General features: G+C 37.6%; 1 protein-coding gene across 1 annotated transcript in view; it reads right to left on the bottom strand.

Annotated features, from left to right (window-relative positions):
- LOC136260418 (semaphorin-1A-like) overlaps nucleotides 1–25,750 on the bottom strand; it is a 100,214-nt gene that overhangs the window by 61,643 nt on the left and 12,821 nt on the right. The window contains exon 5 of the mRNA XM_066054147.1: nucleotides 19,677–19,781. Within this exon, the coding sequence (XP_065910219.1) occupies nucleotides 19,677–19,781 (105 nt within the window). The remainder of the gene's footprint in view (nucleotides 1–19,676; nucleotides 19,782–25,750) is intronic.

Below are 25,750 nucleotides of genomic sequence, written 5' to 3'. Positions count from 1 at the left end.
AGTGTATATATATCACATATCGCACTGACTCATAATGTTAACGAGATATACGCACTGCTACCAGTGCGTATATCTCGTTAAGGCAGTGCATATATCTCGTTACACCTTGCCTTAACGAGATATATGCACTGCCACCAGTGCGTCTCGTTAACTTGAGACATTGCATACCTAATAGGTGTGCACACTATCTCCAGAAATCATCAGATTTCTTTGATGTTTTACTGTTATCCTCTTCTTTTATATACGGACTAAAGCAAGCTGTGATTGTGGGATTGAATTCTGCCAAACAACCTGTGATTGTGGGATTCAATTTTAATACATTAACAGTAGTTTGTTTTTTACTTTTGTAAATGTAGCAATTAAAGTAACATAATTAACACTAGTCTCTTAAAATTGCTATATTAGCAATAATAAAATCAAATTATTGTTTGATGTATTAAAATTGAATCCCACAATCACAGTTTGTTTGGCAAAATTCAATCCCCTAACACAACTTACTTGGTTCTCTATATAAGATAAGGGTATAACAACTAAAGATTTTGCCAATTAGGTGAGTCTACATGCTAAAGTAGTTATACCATGGGCAGTCGTGCTTTGCCTGTATATACGCACTCGCCCTCGGGCCTGTGGCCCTTGGGCTTGTGCATATATATTAGGCAAAGCACTCGTGCCCATGGTATAACTATTACATACATATACATACATATATATATATACAAACTATAGCTAAACATAATAATGAAAGAGTGTTAGTGATTACAGAATAATTTCAGTAAAACTTTGCATGTCTGAGTAGCTGCAAGACCATGAATGGTGGAAGGCTCTGGCCACCCCATCCACACAGTCCCCAGGGGCATAGGGAGGGGGGTTCCGGGGGGTTCAGGAACCCCCCCCCCCCCTGTGAAATTTAGACTTCTGCAAGCAGGATCCTGACACCATTTAGTGTGGCAGGACAAAATGAGTGAGCAATATAGTGTAATGGCACAGCACAACAATTGATAAAACTTACATTCATCTCTCAGGGAAGGATTTACAGAGGTAACATGAGCCCTCTTCAAAACTTGTTAAAAAGATCGATATACTCTAATAGAGCAGTCAGGTATATACTCTAATAGATCAGTCAGGTATACTCTAATAGAACATGCATGTAAATATCCATGTCCATATGAAGTTTTCAGACATTCCAACATTAAATGCAAAACTTAGCATGACCTTATACTGCTATAGCTTTGGTGTGCAGTGTTTAAAGATATAGAGCTCCAGTAATTTATCACTTGTGTTATGCAAAATGAATCCATGCTATGCATGCATATTTGTATAGTTATATTGTTTTGATTGTCATTTGCATCAGTGGATTCATGGCTCCTATACCACAGTGAGATATAACCATCACTTACAGATTACTATATATATGTGTCTCTATGTGTTATGCTGTCTGTTTCTACTAGGTTGCTTTATCTAGTACTACCTTCATCCCAGGGGCACTTAATGCATCATAATTAATGTAAAGCTTCTTCAAAACAAAAGGCCTTTAGGTCACTTGTGATTCCTATTCTGGATTATGCAAGTACTGTGTGGAATCCACACACTCATAAAAACTCCATTGCCCTTGAACGAGTACAAAACCGTGGTTCTCGCTGGATTTGTGGCAGCAGATTTTGTCCTAGGACCTATAAATGGTCTAAATCATCTGAGGAATGCTGTACAGAGCTATCATGGCCATCTCTTTCCACCTGACATAAACATCTGTCATTGACAATTATCTATGATATTCTTCACCATCATATATCTCTAAAGTTTAGCAATTACTTCACTTTTTCTTCTGCTGCCTCTACCAGATCACACTCATTGTCTATTCTATGCAAGCAGTCCTCCATAAGCTCTTACCGTTACTCCTTTTTTGTGAACAGTGTTTTTTGGTGGAACTCCATCCCATTTGACATTCTGTCAACTACACGCCGCACTACTTTTAGGCGAATGTTATACAATTTTTGTTTCTGATTAAGTCATGTATGTTTTTAATGTAGGCTTTTATTTCAATGTACTGTTGTAATGTATCCTTAGTTGTTTGGTTTTGTATTGTATTGTTTTTGTAGGTGGTACTCATATAGGCATATTTGCCTTTTGTATTCACCTTACCTTTTGGTTAAACTAATAAAAATAAAATAAATAAATAAATAATGTACTTTTTGCATAAAATATAGCAATTTGCTGAGTTTTGATTTATTAAAATATTGAAAGTCTCTCAGCGGCTGGGGGCTGCGCCCCCAGACCCCTGCTTCTAGTAACTCAATGCTGGTGCTGGAACCCCCCTTCATAAAATCCTGGCTACACCCCTGGTCCCTGGTATGGTACCACTCCTGATACATTGTGAATGTATATTGGACCACACCTGTATTGTGGAATACCATAGACTCCTTGGCCATTGTTACTAGGGAATGTGATAATGACCTCTCACAATCACAATAACAGTAACTGTGTTCTGTATTATGTCTAATAGCATACAATTAGAGTTTCTTTGAGCAAACTGTAATTAACATGGAATGTAATCATTTGTACCATGCTGACAATCAGCATAAGTTATATTGATAATACTTACATTGACAATACTTACACCAACCTCATGTATTGGATGCATGCACTTACATGCAGATTATGTACACCTGCATGTTATATTATGTCCTCACTATGTGAAGCTTTTAACCATCCAACCACCACACCGTGACTTCAACTAATCACTCGATTGTAGCCAACATCTCTACAGGGTGACTTGTAACATTGCTAAACTCTCTACATCATGAACTTGCATGCAGCTGAACTCTCTACATAGTGATTAGATTATAGCTGATCTCTCTTCTAGGTGACTTGTTTGTACAGTAGCTGCACTCTCTATAGGGTGCCTTGATTGTAACTGATCTCTCTACAGGGTGACTTGTTCTTAGCTGAATGTTTACAGGGTGACTTGTTTGTAGCTGAACTCTCTACATAGTGGTTTGAATGTAGCTGATCTCTCTGTATAGGGTGACTGGTTTGCAGCTGAATTTATTTCATGACAAATTGATTGCAGTTGATATATGGGGTGACTTGTAAAATAGGTGAACTCTACAGAGTGACATTTTTGTAGCTGAACTTTCTGTAGGGTGACCTGTTGTTAGCTAAACTCTCTAGGGTGGCTTGATAAGTAGCTGAATTCTCTACAGGTTGACTTGTTTGGAGCTGACCTCTCTACAAGGTGGTTTATAATGTAATTAAACTCTCTACAGAGTGACTCGATAGGGTGACTTGTTTGTAGTTGAACTCTCTACATGGTGACTTGATTCCAGCTGAAAGCTCTAATAGAGTGATTTATTACATAGCTGAATGTTCTAATATGGTGATTGCACTATTAGAGTATCTCGATCAAGCACTTGCTACAACTAGTTGGCTTTTGTAGTATAACTTGATGGTTTTTAATCTGATTCCTTGTAAACTATGGAAAAGCCTTCCTGAAATAGTTAATCTAACTATATACCTATTTTCAGCTCATTCTAGTTTGCCAGGTAGTCATGGTAAGTAAATACTATTTTATTAACAAAACTTAGTTGAGCGTTTGTTGCACATGGTTAGCATTTAAACTCCATGATTTTTAGGGTGATTCCTTTCAAACCACAAAAGGTTTGCATTGCAATTGTTATTCCTTCAAGAAGTTTACCCTGTAGCTATGACAAAATTCAATATCGTATTTTCAAAAATCATGCATACATAACTCTTTTGTTCTATACAAAATTTGGACTGTAAATGTGCTGCATTATATGCTCCTACTGCTCTCCAAATTTGAAGTAAATCAATTAAAGTTTGTGTGCGTGTCAACAGCAATTTTTCTAAGTGTTGTAAAAAGACGAAGAAAAATAATTAAGATATAGATACTTTGAAGGCACATATTTCAATTATGACTAGCTTAGTGGATTCAGCTTAAATTTGAAACAGAAAGTCCGAGGGATTTTCCACAGCATACATGGTTAATTTCCATTTAGGTACTATGGATGCATGATAAGTTTTCTTAGTTCCTATAAAATACACACTTGTCTGTCATGCACCCTCACTGGCTGCACTTCGCTGCATGACACACTATCATGTGTCTTTGTATGTTCCTACAGCAAGCTCACACACAGTTCTTTAATTTTCCAGCATCTATTTTTCACACATTTTTACATGTAGTCTCTAATCTGTGTTATCTTTATTGCAGCTAGATGGAAAGTGCTTTATCTAAACTACATATATACCATCTTTTATTACATCAGCAACCTGTTAGAAATATAAATTTCCAATCTTGATGTAATGGCATGATAGTCCACTGAAGAATGAAGTTTAAAATAGTTTAATTTGGCATTTTGAATATAACTTCAGATCAACAGCAGAGAGCTATCTTTATTCTGTTTTGCACATGATTATGTTCAAATATTTCTACCTATTTGTAAACCTGTGGTAATTTAACAACCACAATTATGTCATAATTTATATATTAATGATTTCAAAAAGTTTATTTTTATAAATAAATAGTAGATATAGTTTCAGAATAATTTTGTTGCAGACTATTTTTCTCATTAAGTGTAAAAATTCTTGTTAACTTTTATCTTTTAAAAACATTCATTTTTTATTACTATTTTCAGGGAGGTGTAAAATGTAATTACTTTTACAGACTCGAATATACATAATATATATACTAGTGTTGTGAACCGGTATGGAAAAACCAGTTATTAACCGGTATTGTCTAGGTCAAGCCAATTATTGGCTAAGAAGCCTTTTAACCGGTTTTGCCCACCCACTTGGTAAACCATAAATTACTCCTGCTGACAGGTGTTAACATCACAACATAACCTCAAAGCATGTGTAAATATGTGCTTGTAATAGCTGTTATTGTAAGGCAGGATGTTGATGGTCACTTTGGTACCACCCTAAGGCTTCCAAAAGGCATGTTTAGTGCCTTAATGTCTGCTAATTTACAATCAGACAATAACTGGTCAATATCCAATTATTCACCTTCCAATAACCGGTTTTAGTAAACTCTGCAGGTTCACAGCACTAATATATACTATATATATATATATATATCAAGACACATGATAGTGTCGTGCGGCCCAAGAAGCCGGCGCACCACACCGTGAGTATATTAACAGGAAGAAAGAAAACACAATTTTCACACCTATGTAGCTCTGTGATTCCTTATCCGATTGGAACCAAATTTGCTAGAGACGTGCCGCCCAGTTAGGGGAGTCTACATACCAAATTTGAAGAAAATCACTCCAGCCATTTCCGAGATACGAGCGAACAAAATTTTGTTTTAATTTCTTCGTTTTTTTTTTTCTTCTTCATCTTCATTTCGCACACTCCGCAAAAGTCGCCATAAAACATGAATGCGTGCTCGGATTGGGCTGAAATTTGGCACACTTAAAGGGCTCATTAAGGCGGATCTCCGTACCAACTTTGGTAGGAATCCAATGAACATTCACAGAGTTATGACCGATTATTTGCGTAAAATAAGGTCAAAGGTCTGTCACGCCTACAGGGTAAACGCCTTGGAGGAATCAGTTGAAAATTGATATGTAGATGGAGCAACCATTGTAGGAGTGCCTTTTTGTGGTTTGAAAGGAATCGGGATAAAGACCATGGAGATATGACACAAAACCCAACCTGTGTCAAAATCACACGATCGATTTTTATGAATAAAAAAACTATTAGTTTTCGTGTCTACCAGGCAAACCGCTTAGAGCAACGAGGTAAAAATCAGTATGTAGCTGGAATAATCATCATAGAAAGTTCTTGCAGTAGTACAGAAGAATCGCATTACAAACCACTGAGTTATGATTCGAAAGGCAACTACGTGCAGCAAATGCGAGATCGAGATACTCTAATAGAACAGTCACCCTAATAAAGCATTCAGCTGCATGTATGATTTACTCAGTTATATTACATTGCAAGTTATTCTGTAGGGAATTCAGCTATAAACAAGTCACCCTGTAGTCAGATCAGCTAGAAGAAGGTACCTAATAGAAAGTTCAGCTACAAAGAAGCCATCATGTAGAGAGTTCAGCTCAAATAAATCACCCTGTACAGAATTCAGCTACAAACAAATTGCCCTGTAGAGAGATCAGCTAGAAGAAGTCACCTTGTAGAGAGTTCAGTTACAAACAAATCACCCTGTAGAGAGTTCAGCTAGAAACAAGTCACCCAGTAGAAAGTTCCGCTATGAACAGATCACACTGTAGAGAGTTCAGTTAGAAACAAGTCATCCTGTAGAGAGATCAGCTAGAAGAAGTCACTTTGTAGAGAGTTCAGCTACAAAGAAACCACCATGTAAGAGAGTTCAGTTGCAAACAAATCACCTGTAGAGAGTTTAGCTAGGAACAAGTCACCCTGTACAGAGATCAGCTAGAAACAAGTCATCCCGTAGAGAGTTCAGTTAGAAGAAGTTACATTGTAGAGAGTTCAGTTACAAAGAAACTACCATGTAGAGAGTTCAGCTGCAAACAAATTGCCCTGTAGAGAATTCAGCTACAAACAAATCACCCTGTAGAAAGATCAGCTAGAAGAAGTTATCTTGTAGAGAGTTCAGCTACAAACAAATCATCCTGTAGAGAGTTCAGCTAGAAACAAGTCACCCTGTAGAGAGTTCAGCTAGAAGAAGTTACATTGTAGAGAGTTCAGCTACAAAGAAACTACCATGTAGAGAGTTCAGCAGCAAACAAATTGCCCTGTAGAGAATTCAGCTACAAACAAATCACCCTGTAGAAAGATCAGCTAGAAGAAATCATCTTGTAGAGAGTTCAGTTACAAAGAAACCACCATGTAGAGAGTTCAGCTGCAAACAAATCAACCTATAGAGAATTCAGCTACAAACAAATCACCCTGTAGAGAGTTCAGCTAAAAACAAGTTACACTGTAGAGAGACCAGCTAGAAACAAGTCACCCTGTAGAGAGTTCAGCTAGAAGAAGTCACATTGTAGAGAGTTCAGCTACAAAGAAACTACCATGTAGAGAGTTCAGCAGCAAACAAATTGCCCTGTAGAGAATTCAGCTACAGACAAATCACCTTGTAGAAAGATCAGCTAGAAGAAGTTACCTTGTAGAGAGTTTAGCTACAAACAAATCACCCTGTAGAGAGTTCAGCTAGAAGAAGTTATATTGTAGAGAGTTCGGTTACAAAGAAACCACCATGTAGAGAGTTCAGCTGCAAACAAATCAACCTATAGAGAATTCAGCTACAAACAAATCACCCTGTAGAGAGTTCAGCTAGAAACAAGTTACACTGTAGAGAGATCAGCTAGAAACAAGTCACCCTGTAGAGAGTTCAGCTAGAAGAAGTCACATTGTAGAGAGTTCAACTACAAAGAAACTACCATGTAGAGAGTTCAGCAGCAAACAAATTGCCCTGTAGAGAATTCAGCTACAGACAAATCACCTTGTAGAAAGATCAGCTAGAAGAAGTTACCTTGTAGAGAGTTCAGCTACAAACAAATCACCCTGTAGAGAGTTCAGCTAGAAGAAGTTACATTGTAGAGAGTTCAGTTACAAAGAAACTACCATGTAGAGAGTTCAGCTGCAAACAAATCGCCCTATAGAGAATTCAGCTACAAACAAATCACCCTGTAGAAAGATCAGCTAGAAGAAGTTACCTTGTAAAGAGTTCAGCTACAAACAAATCACCCTGTAGAGAGTTCAGCTAGAAACAAGTCAGCCTGTAGAGAGATCAGCTAGAAACAAGTCACCCGTAGAGAGTTCAGCTAGAAGAAGTTACAATGTAGAGAGTTCAGCTACAAAGAAACTACCATGTAGAGAGTTCAGCAGCAAACAAATTTCCCTGTAGAGAATTCAGCTACAGACAAATCACCTTGTAGAAAGAACAGCTAGAAGAAGTTACCTTGTAGAGAGTTCAGCTACAAACAAATCACCCTGTAGAGGGTTCAGCTACAAATAAGTCACCCTGTAGAGAGTTCAGCTAGAAGAAGTTACATTGTAGAGAGATCAGCTAGAAACAAGACACCCTATAGAGAGTTCAACTAGAAGAAGTTACATTGTAGAGAGTTCAGCTACAAAGAAACTACCATGTACAGAGTTCAACTGCAAACAAATTGCCCTGTAGAGAATTCAGCTACAAACAAATCACCCTGTAGAAAGATCATCTAGAAGAAGTTACCTTGTAGAGAGTTCAGCTACAAACAAATCATCCTGTAGAGAGTTCAGCTAGAAACAAGTCACCCTGTAGAGAGTTCAGCTAGAAGAAGTTACATTGTAGAGAGTTCAGCTACAAAGAAACTACCATGTAGAGAGTTCAGCTACAAACAAATCGCCCTGTAGAAAGATCAGCTAGAAGAAGTTACCTTGTAGAGAGTTCAGCTACAAATAAATCACCCTGTACAGAGTTTAGTTACAAACCAGTCATCCGGTAGAGAGATCAGCTAGAAGAATCACCTTGTAGAGAGTTCAGCTATAAAGAAATCACCTGCTTCATCTTTTCTTCTTACTGTGGTAAAGAAAAAACGATAGGTTAAAAGCCCTAAAGCTGGCCATAGGCTCGCTTTGGGGTATACAAATACAAAAAGAAGTGAAATCTAATCCCAAAACAGCCAAGCTGTAAAAAAGAGAGTGCAGCCTTCAGAAAGGCTATGGTGAAAAAAGATGTGAAATCCAAGGTGGCGGCCAAGAAATGGCTGTGATGGTAGGTTAATGGTAAAAATTTTAATAACAACAATTCAGGTGAATTTGGTGCCGCTTGGTCTTGGCACAAAATTCACCTGAATTGTTGTTATTAAAATTTTTACCATTAACCTACCATCACAGCCATTTCTTGGCCGCCACCTTGGATTTCACATCTTTTTTCACCATAGCTTTTCTGAGGGCCACACTCTTTTTTTACAGCTTGGCTGTTTTTGGATTAGATGTATATATATATACCACTTTAGTGTAGGCCCTCAAAGGCGCCGCTCTGTATTTAACTCTCATATTGCCCGGACAATATCAAGATATTGACCGGGCAATATCATGGGAAAGCGGTTTGCCAATGACTTTGATGCCCATCCAGTTCAAAGAAACGATACACTTTGACTTGTTATATTGAGCGAGATAGAGATTTGCATTGTGGGACTCGTTTTTGTAGTAGTTGCTAAGCTTAGTATATAGGCTAAGATAGACTAGTTGGTTGTTACTAAAGGTTAATGAAGGTATAAAATAATCGTTTGGGTGATTGTGGATGCGTATTTCTACCCACCGCGTATCAGCCTTTGAACAGACCATGGAACAGCAAAGCTACTACTGCTACATTGAAATGGGTTAGTAACTTACAGTCCTAAGTACTTAACTTAATATAATAACTTACTTACTGTCCCAATAGCGAAGTTAGTTGGCTTAACTTAGTACAAAAATGATAACAATATAAACTCAATCCCACAATCGCAAGTTTTCTAACATAGCGTGTTGAAGCATAGTAACGCTATCAATGACGTTTTATGTATGGACAACGTTTTGATGGTTATTAGCCCACGCTCTTAAAACCACAATCGGTTTTCAGATGCTACTGTATAAAACAAACGGGATGAGTTCTCATTAGTTATTTCACCTATTAGGTGAGTGCGCACCAAGTGGTATATATCACTTATACCACGGCTGCTTGGGATTTTGCTGACATATACACCCACAGCCGTGGTATAACTATTAAATACACAACTTACCAAGCGATCTATATGGATGTATTTCATGATAACAAAAGTTGCCCCTAGCAACCATATTTCTAGGGGTAACTTTCTATCATAACATCTCCAAATTTTAAAAGGATAGCATATATAGGTATCAATACACACGGTACTGTGTCGTGCGGCCCAAGAAGCTGGCGTGCCACACCGTGAGTATATTAACAGGAAGAAAAAATCATGATTTTCATACCTATGTAGCTCTGTGATCCCTTATCTGATTGGAACCAAATTTGCTACAGAAGTGCCAGCCAAGTAGGGGAATCTAAATACCAAATTTGAAGACAATTGCTCCAGACATTATCGAGAAACAAGCGGCCAAAGTTACATTTTCTTCTTCGTTTTTGTCCTTTCTACTTCTTTCTGCACACTTTGCAAAATCCACCATAAAACATGAATGAGTGCTCCAATCGGGCTGAAATTTGGTACACTTAAAGGGCTCATTACAGCGGATCTCAGTACCAAGTTTGGTAGGAATCCGATGAACATTCCTATGTAGATGGAGTAACAATCGTAGGAGTGCCTTTTTGTGGTTTGAAAGTAATCCAGATAAAAGCCATTGATATATGACACAAAACCCAACCTGTGTCACAATTACGCGATCGACTTTTATGAATAAAAAACTATTAGTTTTCACACCTACCAGGCAAACCACTTAGAGCAATGAGCTGAAAATCGGTGTGTAGCTGGGAAAATCATCATAGAAAGTCCTTGCAGTAGTACAGAAGAATCGAAGTACAAACCACTAAGTTATGATTTGAAAGCCAACTACGTGTAGCAATTGCGAGATCCAGATACTCTAATAGAACAGTCACCCTAATAGTGCATTCAGCTACATTTATAACTTAATCCATTATAGAATTATATTACATTGCAAGTTATTTTGTAGGGAGTTCAGCTACAACCAGTTAATCTTATTGACAATTCAACTAAAAGCAAGTCACCCTGTAGAGAGTTCAGCTACAAACATATCGCTGTAGAGATTCAGAACATTACAAGTCACACTGAAGATAATTCAGCTATAAACACGTATAGAGAGCTCAGCTACAACAAGTCACTCTGTAGAGAATTCAGCTACAAACAAGTCACTGTGTAGAGAGTTCAGCTACAAAGAACTACCCAGTAGAGAGTTCATCTATATAAGTTAGCTACCCTATAGAGATCAGCTACAAACCAGTTACTTTATACAATGTTCAGCTACAAGCAAGTCACTCTGTAGAGAGTTCAGCTACAAACAAGACACTCTGTAGTATAAACAAGTCACCACATAGAGAGTTCAGCATCCAATCAAAAAACCACCCTGTAAAGAGTTCAGCTATACAAACAAAAGTTAAAATTATTTATTTATTTATTGTTACTGGGCAGGCAACTCTGCTGATGTGCCCAGGAAAAAAGAATTTACAAAGATTCACAAGTATTAGCTAGCGACAATGATTTAAGAGTCTATAGTAACGTTATTAAGTTATTAGCAAATAAGTTCAAATCGTCATGATCAATTATTGCAGTACATAAGTTGTTCCATTCATTAATTGTTTTTGAGTAGAAGCTCTGTTGATATGTTACAGTAGATGAATTTGGAATAATGAAGTATTGAGGGTGATAATGCCTGGTGTGTCTTGTTTGGTGGAGATAATAATGTGGAATTTCAAGTGTATAGTCATTGTGTAATATTTTAAATAGTGTTTGTAGTCTTGTTATCGTGCATCTTTTTTTTAACAGTATCCCATCCTAAATGGTCCAACATACGTAGATGTATCTCTATAGAGAGATCAGCTAGAAACAAAAGAGAGCTCAGCTACAAACTTAACATATCACGCTGTAGAGAGTTCAGCTAGAAGCAAGTCACCCTGTAGAGAGATCAGCTAGAAACAAGCCATCCAGTAGAGAGATCAGCACGTTGTAGAGAGTTCAGGTACAAACAAATCACCCTGTAGAGAGATCAGCTAGAAACAAGCCATCCAGTAGAGAGATCAGCACGTTGTAGAGAGTTCAGGTACAAACAAATCACCCTGTAAATAAGATCAGCTAGAAGAAGCCATCTTGTAGAGAGTTCAGCTACAAACAAATCACCCTGAAGAGAGATCAGCTAGAAGAAGTCACCTTGTAGAGAGCTCAGTTACAAAGAAACCACCATGTAGAGAGTTCAGCTGTAAACAAGTCACCCTGTAGAGAGTTCAGCTATGAACAGATCACTCTGTAGAGAGTTCAGCTGGAAACAATTCACCCTGTACAGAGATCAGCTAGAAACAAGTCATCCTGTAGAGAGATCAGCAAGAAGAAGTTACCTTGTAGAGAGTTCAGCTGCAAACAAATCACCCTGTAGAGAGTTCAGCTGCAAACAAATCACCTTGTAGAGAGTTCAGCTGCAAACAAATCACCCTGTAGAGAGATCAGCTAGAAGAAGTCACCTTTTAGAGAGTTCAGCTACAGTGAAACCATCATGTAAAGAGTTCAGCTGCAAACAAATCACCTGTAGAGAGTTCAGCTACAAAGAAACCATCATGTAAAGAGTTCAGCTGCAAACAAATCACCCTGAAGAGAGATCAGCTAGAAGAGGTCACCTTGTAGAGAGTTCAACTACAAAGAAACCACCATGTAGAGAGTTCAGCTGCAACAAATCACCCTGTAAAGAGTTCAGCTACAAACAAGTCATCCTGTAGAGAGATCAGCTAGAAGAAGTTACCTTGTAGAGAGTTCAGCTACAAAGAAACTATCATGTAGAGAGTTCAGCTGCAACAAATCACCCTGTAAAGAGTTCAGCTACAATCAAGTCATCCAGTAGAGAGATCAGCTAGAAGAAGTTACCTTGTAGAGAGTTTAGCTACAAAGAAATCATCATGTAGAGAGTTCAGTTGCAAACAAATTACCCGTAGAGAGTTCAGCTAAGGACATATCACTCTGCAGAGAGTTCCACTAGAAACAAGTCATCCTGTAGAGAGATCAGCTAGAAACAAATCACCCTGTAAAGAGATCCACTAGAAGAAGTTACCTTTAGAGAGTTCAACTACAAAGAAACCACCCTGTAGAGAGTTGAGCTGCAAACTCATAGAGATTTCAGCTACAAACAAACTGTCACTCTGTAGAGAGTTCAGCTACAAACAGATCACCCCGGAGAATTCAGCTAGAAACAATTCACCCATAGAGAGAGATCAGCTACAAACAATCACCCTGTAGAGAGATCAACTAGAAGAAGTTACCTTGTAGAGAGTTCAGCTACAAAGTAACTACCATGTAGATAGTTCAGCTGCAAACAAATCACCCTGTAGAGAGTTCAGTTCACCCTGTAGAAAGATCATCTAGAAGAAGTTACCTTGTAGAGAGTTCAGCTACAAAGAAACCACCCTGTAGAGAGTTCAGCTACATTTCAAATTACCCAGCAGAGAGATCTGTAGGAAATAATTTGTATGTAACAAATATACGTAATCTGTATAATATTACTGATAAAATCAAAAATAGTTAAAGTATTAAAAATCTGCTTTTAATCTTGATTGTGATTATGATTAAATCTTTTTCTTCTTCCTGTGGTAAAGAAAAAAAGATAGGTTTAAAAAACCCCAAAGCCGGCCTATGATCAGCTTTGGGGTATACAAATACAAAAAGAAGTGAAATCTAATCAAAAACAGCCAAGCTGTAAAAAAAGAGTGTGGCCCTCAAAAAGGCCATGGTGAAAAAAGATGTGAAATCCAAGGTGTACAAAATTCACCTGAATTGTTGTTATTAAAATATTACCATTAACCTACCATCGCAGCCATTTCTTGGCCCCCACCTTGGATTTCACATCTTTTTTCACCATAGCCTCTTTGAGGGCCGCACTCTTTATTTACAGCTTGGCTGGTTTGGATTGGATTGGATTGGATTAGATCACACACACACGCACGCACGCACGCACGCACGCACGCACGCACGCACGCACGCACGCACGCACGCACGCACGCACGCACACACACATACTAGATAAAGCACTGCCGCGAGTGCTATACGGGAAATATAGCATGAAAAGGGTGGGTGAGAGACAAATATAGCATGAGGCGAAGCCGAGTGCTATATTTCATCTCGAGACCACTCTTTGAGTGCTATATTTCCCGTATAGCAGGAGTGAAAGGCAGTGCTTTATCTGGTATAGAGAACTGTCAACTTGAGGTACACACAAGACACACAAAACAATTAGAAACTCACGAAGCATCAGTAGAATAGGCAATGCGCCTGTGTTTCACCTGCGTTGCACTGTGCTGCGCCTTCATTAGTCATTTAGTGAGTTTACTCCGTCTTCTCAGTATGAAAATTTTTCGATTGTGGTACTTTAATAAGCATGTTTCCGTGATATTCCTAGGACTCGTCCGTTTATGTGAGCAATACGTACTAAGAACGTTCACTGCTGCTGATCACAAGCAATCATCATCAGAATCTTCAAGTGTGTCTATAAATTAAATCCAGTGGCTTTGCTCTTACTGGTTGGGTTGACTGGTCAGCCAGTGCAGTCAGGCTATCAGCCTACACTGGCTTGGTTGATTGGTTGTACTGGCCAGAATGAGTGATTATTCACTCAAAGTAGGCTATCAGCCTACAAAATAGACCTGGCAGTTCTATAACTACCTGATATAGAACTGCGGTCTATTAAAGTGTTCTATAACTATCCAATGTAGAACACTTAGGCTTTTATGGCAAATATAGAACACTTTTTTTGCTTTGATCCTCCCACACAAAGTTATTAAAGTGTTCTATAACTGTCCAATATAGAACACTTGGGCTTTTATGGCAAATATAGAACACTTTTTTGCTTTGATCCTCCCATGCACTTTTGCGTGGGAGGTTCTATATTAGGTAGTTATAAAACTACCAGGTCTATTTTGTAGGCTGATAGCCTCATTCTGGCCAGTACAACCAATCAACCAAGCCAGTGTATGCTGATAGCCTGACTGCGTTGGCTGACCAGTCAACCAACCAGTAAGAGCAAAACCACTGATTTTAATTTATAGATACACTTGAAGATTTCAATGATGGTTGCTTGTGGTTAGCAGCAGTGAATGTTCTTACTATGTTTTGTTCAAATAAACGGATGAGTCCTAGGTATATCACAGAAATATGCTTATTAAAGTACCACAAACGAAAACTTTCAGTATTGAGAAGACAGACTAGACTCACAAAATGACTAATGAAGGTGCAGCACAGTGCAATGCAGACGAAACATAGGTGCAATGCCTATTCTACCAATGATAACACTACTCTGTGAGTTTCTAATTGCTTCATGTGTCTTGTGTGTACCTCAAGTATACAGTGCTCTATATTACATAAAGCACTGCCTTTCGCTCGTGCTATATGGGAAATTTAGCATTCAAAGAGTGGTCTCGAGATGAAATATAGCACTTGGCTTCTCCTTGTGCAATATTTGTCTCTTGCCCACGCTTTTCGTACTATGTTTCCCTTATAGCACTATGGCAGTGCTTTATCTAGTACATATATCAGTATCAATTAAATGTGACCCTCTCAGCTAAAACCCAACTTGTTTGTACGACTTCCAATTTTTTAAATTTTGTCAGCACTATCTACAGTGTCTAAGGAATGGGTCACCAAAGTTTCAGCCCATTGTGGTGAGTAGCTTTGGAATTATAGCGCTAGACAGTAGGAAGAGCAGGGAAATTGATTTATACAGCAACCATACTGAAAATAAATTACATTCATTTACATTTGCAATGATAACTTCCATTGGCATTTATACAATGTTGGAATTTGGCTTAAAATGTTCACAATGGACTGGCAAATTTAGCCCTGTAGTTACTTGCGCATATAATTGTGATGGTTGTTTTGTTGAAGAAATGGCGACAATATTGTGTACGTCTACTGCATTGTAAACAAATGCACGTGCACACATACTGTTGGGGCTACAGAAACGTAACGAAGATTTTTGAACTCTCCATGAACAGGCAAACGAGAAGGTTTATAGGTTTCATCATTTTGAGTTTACTTCTTGAAATAATGACTTGATAAAAACTTGCATAATCTTTTGTAAAGTACCACCCTTACTTTTACAAAAATTACAAGTGTAAGGAAAAATTAAGTTCAATAAGGGATCATAGAAATAAAGAGTAGTGAAACAAGGGAGGTCATATACACCTGAAGTAGTAGTCATTAAATCTCTACTTCAGTCTACACCCCCATGACTGAATTTGGGATTAAATGTCCACTAGTATATCTTCAGCTGTAGGCGACCTCCCTTGTTTACTACTTTTTATTTCTATGACCCCTAATTGAACCTAAATTCCTTATACTGGTTTGTTTACTTTTTGTAGCATTATTATGACTGGTGAACCCAAGTATACCTTATAAGAATGGAAAGAATAGCACCAGGTATATTGCTTCATCAGAATATGCGACCCAACTATCAATTACTGAAACAGCAAAGTGGCCATCATTATGCTACTATGTTCAGCTAAGTTACACAGCATTACAAATGGGCACTGCATTCAACCCAGTCACAGCGGAAAACTTGAATGACACCTGTCAAATGTAGGGAAGCCATCAGGCAGCACTACCACGAATTGACACCTTGCACCATCAGCAAAGATAAATGGGACACAAGGAGGACACAGGTACAGTAAGTCCATGAAGCATGCATTGTACATACTGCAGTGTGCAAGCAATGTCGAACAGTGAAAAAAGCCTGTAGCCTTAGCCATTATCAAGTTACGCTTGTCTGAAGGCATCAGTCAGTCGGTCGGTCGGTCGGTCAGTCAGTCAGTAGAAAATTCCACTAAATTGAAATTTTTAAAAATTTTGTAGCAACTTTTTTTGGAAGCATTTCAGGTTAGCATAAGCAATCATCAGATTGACTCAATTACCAGAAACATATGTTTCAATTATCGGATGGACATTTACTAATAAAAACGGTGGAATTCTGTGGTACAAAGAAGTGGAATGGTTGACAAAAAAACTGTTTTATGTTTGTTGAGGGTTATACTTCTACTGATAAAGAAATGGACAAAGGTTTACAGTTTGTTCGACTTCTGTACTAGAGTACTGTTGATTTCTGCTTTGATGTTAGTCACCAAACAATAAAAGAAACAAGCCAAGGCCAGGACTCAATGAAACTTCCACAAATAAACACAGTACACCTACTACCAAACATGGGTAACATGCCCAAAGATGACATGCACTGCTTGAAATTTCTTAGTTTACTAGAGCAGTATATTCCCAGTATATGGAATGGTTAATTGTTTGTTATTTTAGTAGTTCTTCAATAAACCTGCATTCACTGATGTTTACTGAGAGTTTAAAACTTAGTAAAACAATTATGTTCCATATGCTTAAAGTTACTGACATTTTACTATGGGTACAACTACAGTAGAGCAGCTTAACAAATTAGTAAACTAAGAACCTTCAAGCAGTGATGGCGGCTGTGGTGAAGGCAGAGGTTGGTGAGAATATAGTACAGAATAGTGTACTATTATTTGGCCAACTGCTAAGAAGTGTAGGTACTCATCTTAATGACTGGAAGTGAAGCATACCGCCATACTATCCCTACAAAACATCTATAAACCAAGAGATCAGAACAGTGTAAAGCGAAGAATCTAGAATTGGTTGGGAGCTGGTTGTTCCACTATTTATTACTGTAAAATGGTTAAATAACCATTGTGTGCTTAATTATCAAGCAACTTATGCATACATTTTTACAAAAAAATCGTAACTCCTACATTATGCATTCTGAAGTTCTCAAATTTTGCATACTGTATGATAAAAAATACGTATAGTAAACACATGCATGACATGGCTTAGATGTAAAAATAAAATTTAATATACACCTAGTTGTATACAGGAAAAATGTGTGGGATGGCAACTTCATTTTTTTGCAGTATATGTCTGGGTGCACTATAAGCTAACAAATCCCTTTTTTTTTACATGGCAATGAGTGAACTTGTAACATCATCGTAGAGTATACTTTTTGTTCATTTTTATACTTGTAGCTGAATGTTGTAGCTATCCATTGGCTGTGAATAAATCTGTCATAGTATAATTATTATAATGAAATATTTATTTAAAATATATATTATTGTACAATCACACCGACATTATCAATTGTGCACTGGAATGTAGAGGACTACATGTAGTGCTGAAAATTTCACGATGTATAGCTTAATATGTGTAGAAGGAATACGTAAAGCAATGAATGCATAAGTATATGTACAGTGCTAAATGACTGCACAATACTCATGACATTATTAAAATGGTATTTGTTGCATACCAACAAATTAAAGTTAACATAATAGTGAGACTGTATATGTGGCTGTCTAACTGGTTGCATCATGCCATTTGTATTCATTGCAGGCTCATGCCATGCACATGCTATGAACTACAATACCACAGAGGTCACAAATGGCTTCTGGGATGGGGAATGTGTCAGCAACAAATGAATCTAATTACACATCATGCATGACTTAACAAATCTAATTATACCTTAATTTCTCCAGAGGATTCTAGAACTTTCTTCACAAATTAGTGTAGACTATAAAAGCCACAGTGATAGTGGGAAGGCTGCATTTGACTAAACAGCAATCTACCCTGAGCTGGCTTATCTCTCTATTAACCAATCTACCAGCAGTCAGCGTAGTTGTGACAGTAGTCTGCAGCAACCAAAGTCGCAGTTAGCTACAGCTCATTCATTGTGACAAGAAACAGCACAGCTACCTCTACCAAAGCAGCAAAAAGTTATAGATATAGCTAATAGCTACCTTCATCGATAGACAAGCAACTCATCATAAACCCGTGTGTTAATATTCTGTCCAATATATGCATGTTCTAGATATATTGTATTATACCTACTTTAGAAATATGCCTCCAAAATGCAGAAGAGCCTCAACTAACAATTATGTTGATAAGCGTACACGCAATGCAGAACCCGCATCAAGCCGTGAATCACCCCTGCTGACGATCCAACTATGGCGACTCACAGACAACTTTTGATGTGGCTCAAGCATCTGCTGAGCAGCCAAATCTTTTCATTGTGGCTTTTTTACGTTCATGCTGCCAAGTTTGTTCACTGCCATCGTTAGGAAACAAATCTGCTCTAATAAAGCAATTACACGAACATTTCCACCCACCCAGCAATGACCAAACCGAACATGACGCTCCTAACAATCCCACCGCACCTTCAACAGGTAATAACCCTACCACCACTCGCACACAACAGCAAGCTGGAGATGCAGCAACTTCTCACCCAAATCCTAACCAGCAAGAACAGGGCACACAACAGCGAGTTGGTGACGCTGTGACTTCTCACTCAAATCACAGTCAGAAAATCCATACCCCGGATAATTCTAGTGTCTCTCTGCCTCGACACATCATCACACAACTATCAACTATTATCAAATGCTATCACAAGGTGATTCCTTGACCCAAGAAACGGACACTAATTTTGTCACCGGGGCCAGGAATTCCCAAACTCATCAAACTGCAATGACTACTTCAGTTCCAGGGGGTACTTCCATTACTGGGGGGAATTTCCAAACCCCTCAAACTGCCACTGATACTTCGGTCACTGGGGGAGGATCTTTGTTAAGACCAGCTACACTCCAAGTTGCTAACAACCAGGTAGTCAACAATACTGAAGCAAATCATGATGCCCTGTCACCACCTTCACCATTCAGGCCTGCTCCTGGCAATTCACAAGTTACCAACCTACTATCAACATTGCAACAGCAATATGCCTTGGCCAACATAAATATCCACCAACCTTCTTTACCACCAGTACCTCCGAAAATCAGAGAAAAAAATAATAAAAGGTGACTTTATTGACTTCATTATCAATTGTGCACTGGAATGTAGAGGACTACATGTAGTGCTGAAAATTTCACGATGTATAGCTTAATGTGTGTAGAAGAAATACGTAAAGCAATGAATGCATAAAGTATATGTACAGTGCTAAATGACTGCACAATACTCATGACATTATTAAACACTCACCATTACAATCCTACATCTTGGTTGCATAGCATTAGTACCACACACAACAATTCTGTTGTCTTCTTGAATATGATGTATTCTGATGTGGTTACTGCACTCCACTTGCTATAAATACATAGAACAACAACTAAGGAAATGTAATTAGTCATTAAAATACTGTAACTTGAAAATAAACTTAGAATATTAATCCTTACAATCATTTCTACAGTGCAACATGAAATAGCACGTAGAAAATGGAATGAGGGACATGATGTAGATTATATAGAAATAACCCAGAGGTAATTCAAAGTTTTGCGAACCCTTGAACCACATGCAGGAAATCCTGCATGTTCCATATTTCATGTGTAATTAGTGGGTGCTTGGCTCACTGACTATCGGATGCTCAATGCTACCACCCAGCAACATGCGTATTCTGTACCGAGAATAGATAAGACTCTACTGTAGATAATGTAGCCTGGCCCACCTATGTTACCACATTAGATGAATCGCAACAAAAGAATAAATGGCTACAGTAAGTGATGCTCTTTAGGATTATGGACACTTCAGCTAGCGTACATGTGGTAGCTGATCCAAGAGGTGAGCTACCTTGTTTTCACTCCAGGCTTTACCTCAATTTTTTCCAAACCACAAAAGGTTGGAGGCCACATACTATTCTTCAGCCTTTTCTCATTAGTGATTTACCCTGTAGGTGTGACAATATATTGGTGCTATTTTTTGTGAATAATCGTTAATAACTCAGTGACTGTGCTTATTGTATTCAAACCTAAATTTGCCTTTAATCCCCCCTTATGTGTGCCAAATTTCAAGGCAATCAGACAACACATTCGTGTTTTATGGCAGCTTTTGTAATTTGTGAAAAAGGAAAAAAATGATGAAAACTAAATTAAGGTGAAGAATTCTATCTTGGAATTCTTGGCACGATTGTGGTTAAATTTGATATCAAGTGGAGGGGATTTCCAAAGCAAAAATCATTAATTTTTTTTATTTCATAAAGGCAGCATGAAGCTACGCATGCATGAAAATTGCAATATTGTTCTGCTTTCTGTCAAAAACACACTAGTATGGGCTGCATGACATGCTACCATGTGCCTTGATTCCACTAGGGACCAATTTCAAGTAAAAATATATTCCCCCTACAGCATGCATTTATATTAAAAGGGTGATCAAGCCCAAGTGAAAATAATATTTGTATTCTGTCTAAATGTAACTATTATTTTTATACCACTCCTAAAATCTCTAATCTACGGCCTTTCCTTTGGAGCAGTATGGCTTTTCACACTATAAGGGTCAGTTTTTTGATGCCCTGTGCCTTCATTATGGCTTAGCCCTACCCTCACTGTGTGTGTGTTTGTGTGTGTAATAAAGATTATTCAGTGCTCTATGCCTTAATTTTTAGTTGCATGCATGGCACTTTTCCCATATCGATATAAGAGATCTGACTGCCAAATTGTTATCCAAGGTATGTCATGATGTGTAAGTTGAGCCTCACCTGTATTCCTTTCAGGGGAGGTTTAATTTCATATTAAACAGGGATCAAATAGCTGTGTCAAGTGAAATATTTGTTCACCCACAGCACAAATTTTAAAGGATACATTTTAAAGTGAAGCCAGTAATAATTTTGTCCCCCAGAAATATGTGATTATCATGTTGAAATTTTACAAAGGAATTATGTAGGTGATACATTAACCCCTTATGACAGAATCTAGCTACATAGAAGATGCTAAAAATTGTGAAGGGGATCAATTATTTCAATTGAAATATTACGACTCCCTGTACAGGCAGCTCTTTTAATACAATCTAGAAGGGGGATAAAATATTTTAGAGGGGTGTGAACATGTCAAACAAAAAGAGTCTACTTTTTGTGGGGGTCTAAGTATGTCATTACAGACCCTACTGAGCACTGGCCCAGCCAAAACTTCAGCACAATCTTATTGACAATGATCACATAATTCGGGTAGATAATCACAGGGACACAACACCATTGAGCATATGACCAAAGGAAGAGCAAAATCTACTAAGCAGCACTGAGAATAAATGTAGCTACTACAGCACCTGTGGTAGTCTCACATGGCAGTCATTAGCAAATGGCGATATTTTCACTACTCTATCTAACTCATTATGCAAGTCAAACACTGGTGCTTCTCCATAGAGTGTGACATTGCATTGCTAAACAGCTTGTTCCACAGTTATGGTTGAAAACCAACACATATGTCACAGTTACATTTAGCACCAGCCACACTTATGGTCAATATTACGTAGAAAAAGGCATTGCAATGTGAGGAGCGTGAGGTCACTCAGTAAAAGGTGTAGTGGCCTCATGCTCCTTTTTAAACATATTTAGATATTCTTGAATGCTGGGATCACTGAAGATATTCATCCTCAGCTGTCCCACTCTAACATTATGTGAACAAGAATTATTTTTGACACAGCCTGGGAAAACTGGTCTTATTGCGTACCCTGTATTTTAAAGTATTGAGAAATCTTGTTTTCAGTGTGTTGTTGCTTGCCAATGGTTGAAGCTACAGGGTATGTGTACCAAATTTTCACATGTTTTACAGGCTGTTTAAAATATAAAAAATTAAAGAGGAAGGTGTAGGGATGAATTAGGCCTATTCAGGGCTCAAAACTGGGTCATTCCATTCCATGTCAAATCAACAAGGAATTTAGGATCACCTCTCGGATTTTGATGAAACTCGGTGTGTTTATAGTACCTGTGGTGCTTATCACTCATGCAATTTTTTAGCTCCATACACCCAGCAGTTTCTAATTTATGACTAGAAATATTTTGAATATTTCATGAAAAATTGGTCCATCTCTAGTAACAAAATCGGCTGTAACTTTACACTGTGTAAATATTTTTAAACACAACTTTCACTGATGGAAGACTGTTGATCGACCTTTCCAGTGATCCCTAAATTATAGAATATCTACTTAATTATGGTTCAAAAATACTTTATTGAAAACTTTAATCCTTTATGTTTCAAAAAAGGCTGTTTGAAATTCTTTGAATTTTTTGGTAACAATGCTTGGGTCATGGTCCATGTTTGATAATTTTTTTGTGGTGGGACCACAATGGGCTCAAGAGATATAATGAATTATGTTGTGGTATGCAGTGGAATTTGTAGTCTATTGGGAGTGTACACCTCCAATAACCACTCACAACAAGGCCATGCCAAGTTTGACTTACAGGGTGAAGGAGTCTAGGTACAATGCAACCTGTATTAGTGATCACCTGTATTGAAAGACCACCTATGTGCTGCAGTTAATTTACACTTACTTAATTGGACATTAATGTATAGCACCAAAGCATCAACCCTTTCTAGCAAATCCAAAAATGGTCCTTATTAGACAAAATTCATGCACATACTCACGCAATAGGTAAACATTTTGACCACATTTTGATGTGTATTTAACATTTGCCTGTACTGATTTTCAAGCGCAAATGCAAAATGCTTTGAAAAACCATTAGTTTTAGCAATTGCAGTACTATAAATCACACATGAGGTGCAAGCAAATGGTAATAATAATAAAAAAACTCTTGGTAGAAGTAATGCATTACTGTACTGCATACAGTGTGACTCTTCCCATTCCTCTGGACCATTGATAAAGTGTTCATTTTAAGAAACCATAGACTTCTTGGATCCAAATGTATGTAATTTTATAAAGTGAGATCATGAATGGCTATCAACAGCCCAGGTATCCTTTTTGAGGAGGTCTGTTGTACTTATGCAACCATGTACATAACTTGAATTGTGTAGAGTGGGCTACATATGTAAGTGCAATATGATGGGATTAGACTTAATAAATATACCACATTTACATGTTTATGGATACATGGTAATCTCATTTAAAGACCACCTTCCAATAAGGACCAATTTTGGATTTACTAGAAAGAGTTGATGCTTTGGCGTTATACAGTGATATCCAATTAAAGAAGTGTATAAATTAACTGCAGCACATAGGAGGTCTTTCAATACAGGTGATCACTAATACAGGTTGCACTGTACCTAGACACCTTCACTCTGTAAGACAAACTTGGCATGGCCTTGTTGTGTGTGGTTATTGGAGGTGTACACTCCCATACAGCAATAATAGACTACAAATTTCACTGCACACCACAACATAATTCATTATATCTCTTGAGTCCATTGTGGTCCCATCACAAAAATTTTATCAAACATAGACCATGACCCAATCATTATTCCCAAAAACATTCGAAGAATTTCAAACAGCCTGTTTTGAAATATAAGGGATTAAAGTTTTCAATTAAGTATTTTTGAACCATAATTTAGTAGATATCCCATAATTTAAGAATCACTGGAAAGGTCAATCAACAGTCTTCCATCAGTGAAAGTTGTGTTCAAAATTTTTACACAGTGTAAAGTTACAGTCGATTTTGTAACTAGAAATGAACCAATTTTTCATGAAATATTCAAAATATCTGTGGTCATAAATCAGAAACTATGGGATATATGGAGCTAAATGTGTGCATGAGTGATAAGCACAACAGGTACTACAAACAAAATAAGTTTCGTCAAAATCTGAGAGGTGAACCTAAATTGATTTGACATGGAATGACCCAACTACGTAACCAAAATGAAAGGACATGTCTTTATTCAACACTACAGAATTCTACAGTTTCATACAACCATCCATAGTCTGGCCAGAGCTCCATTAGGGACCCCAAACCACTCATACGGATTGCCACTGTGCTTTAGGAAAAGTACCCAGCAAAAGCAGACCACTGAAATCTAGCTGATTTTGATTGTGAAATTTGAAAGAGTATTCATGTAACTTTGTATTCTAGATGAAAAATGTCAAGGGCAATAAGAAAGGTTTTCCCATATCCAGTCACATTAATTTTTATGTAATAAAAAGTAATGAAACAAGGGAGCACAGCAAAAATCGTGTTCCAATACTACCTATTCTAACTCCGTCTTTATTCAGTATTGGAACAACTATTTTTAAAAACTCCTTATAACGAGACAAAATGAACCTCAATTCTATAAATGACCCTAATGTTATTCACTATTAGGTGCTATGGTCTGTTTTTGTTTGAACCAAGGTAGAATTTTTGGACTATTAGTTCCAACACCTAAACATAGGCAGAATAAATACAGTCAGTATTTGTGTATGAATTATGCTGTGGAGGTTGCCTACAACTACAGTGCTAGTACACATTTAATTGCCACTTACTTACTATAGTACTAGCATTGGTACCTGCCCTACATGCAGGACCATTTCCACACTAGCTAAAAGTCATAAGCATTAAATATATGCACACAGCATGCATGGTGATATCACTTTTAAGCCTGAAAGCACTGAACTGTTGTGACCATAGCAGTAATGCAAGTATCTAAGACAACTATATAGTAATATGTATATATATATATATATATATGTTTACCACACAAGTGTGTACATGTACCTGTAGGCAATACCTGTAACTTTATTCAACGACTTGTAACCTTTTAACTCACTGACCAGTAAAAGAAACGACCATAGCATTGGTACATGCCCTACAGTGCATGCAGGACTTGCTGTATTGCATTGTGCATGCATTACATTTTAAAGCTTAAAATTACCCTTTGCATACCATCCTCACATAAATTTAATATAATTGGAAGAAATTTAATATAATATTATAATGGGAAGCACACATTAAGCTTCAGTACCATTTACGTATGTAGCTATGTAGCATGCAGGGTGGTGTCACATTAAACATGAGACTGCATCATGCAAGTACAATGAAATGATGTAAACACAATGATGCAGGCAGGTAAGCTTAACAGCAAAGCTTTGTGTAGCTAGCTAAGCTAAACAGTAGTAGTAATATATACCACACAGTTGATGATGTAATTTATAATAGTAGTACCTGTCACGCAGGCCATACATGTAATAATACCGTTTCAGATTCTACATTAGACATTTGACTGATAAATTATAATGTAGCATCAGTAACCGCACCAGGCAAAAAGCCACATCTCAGGCCTATATGACATCAAACAGTGGAGAAATCAAGCTTGAAGAATTAACTATAGTCAAATTATGTTTGCTAAAAGCATCGGTCAGTT

Source organism: Dysidea avara, chromosome 1 (assembly GCF_963678975.1).
Source record: "Dysidea avara chromosome 1, odDysAvar1.4, whole genome shotgun sequence".
Lineage (NCBI taxonomy): Eukaryota > Metazoa > Porifera > Demospongiae > Dictyoceratida > Dysideidae > Dysidea > Dysidea avara.
This window is presented reverse-complemented; position numbering and strand designations above follow the sequence as displayed.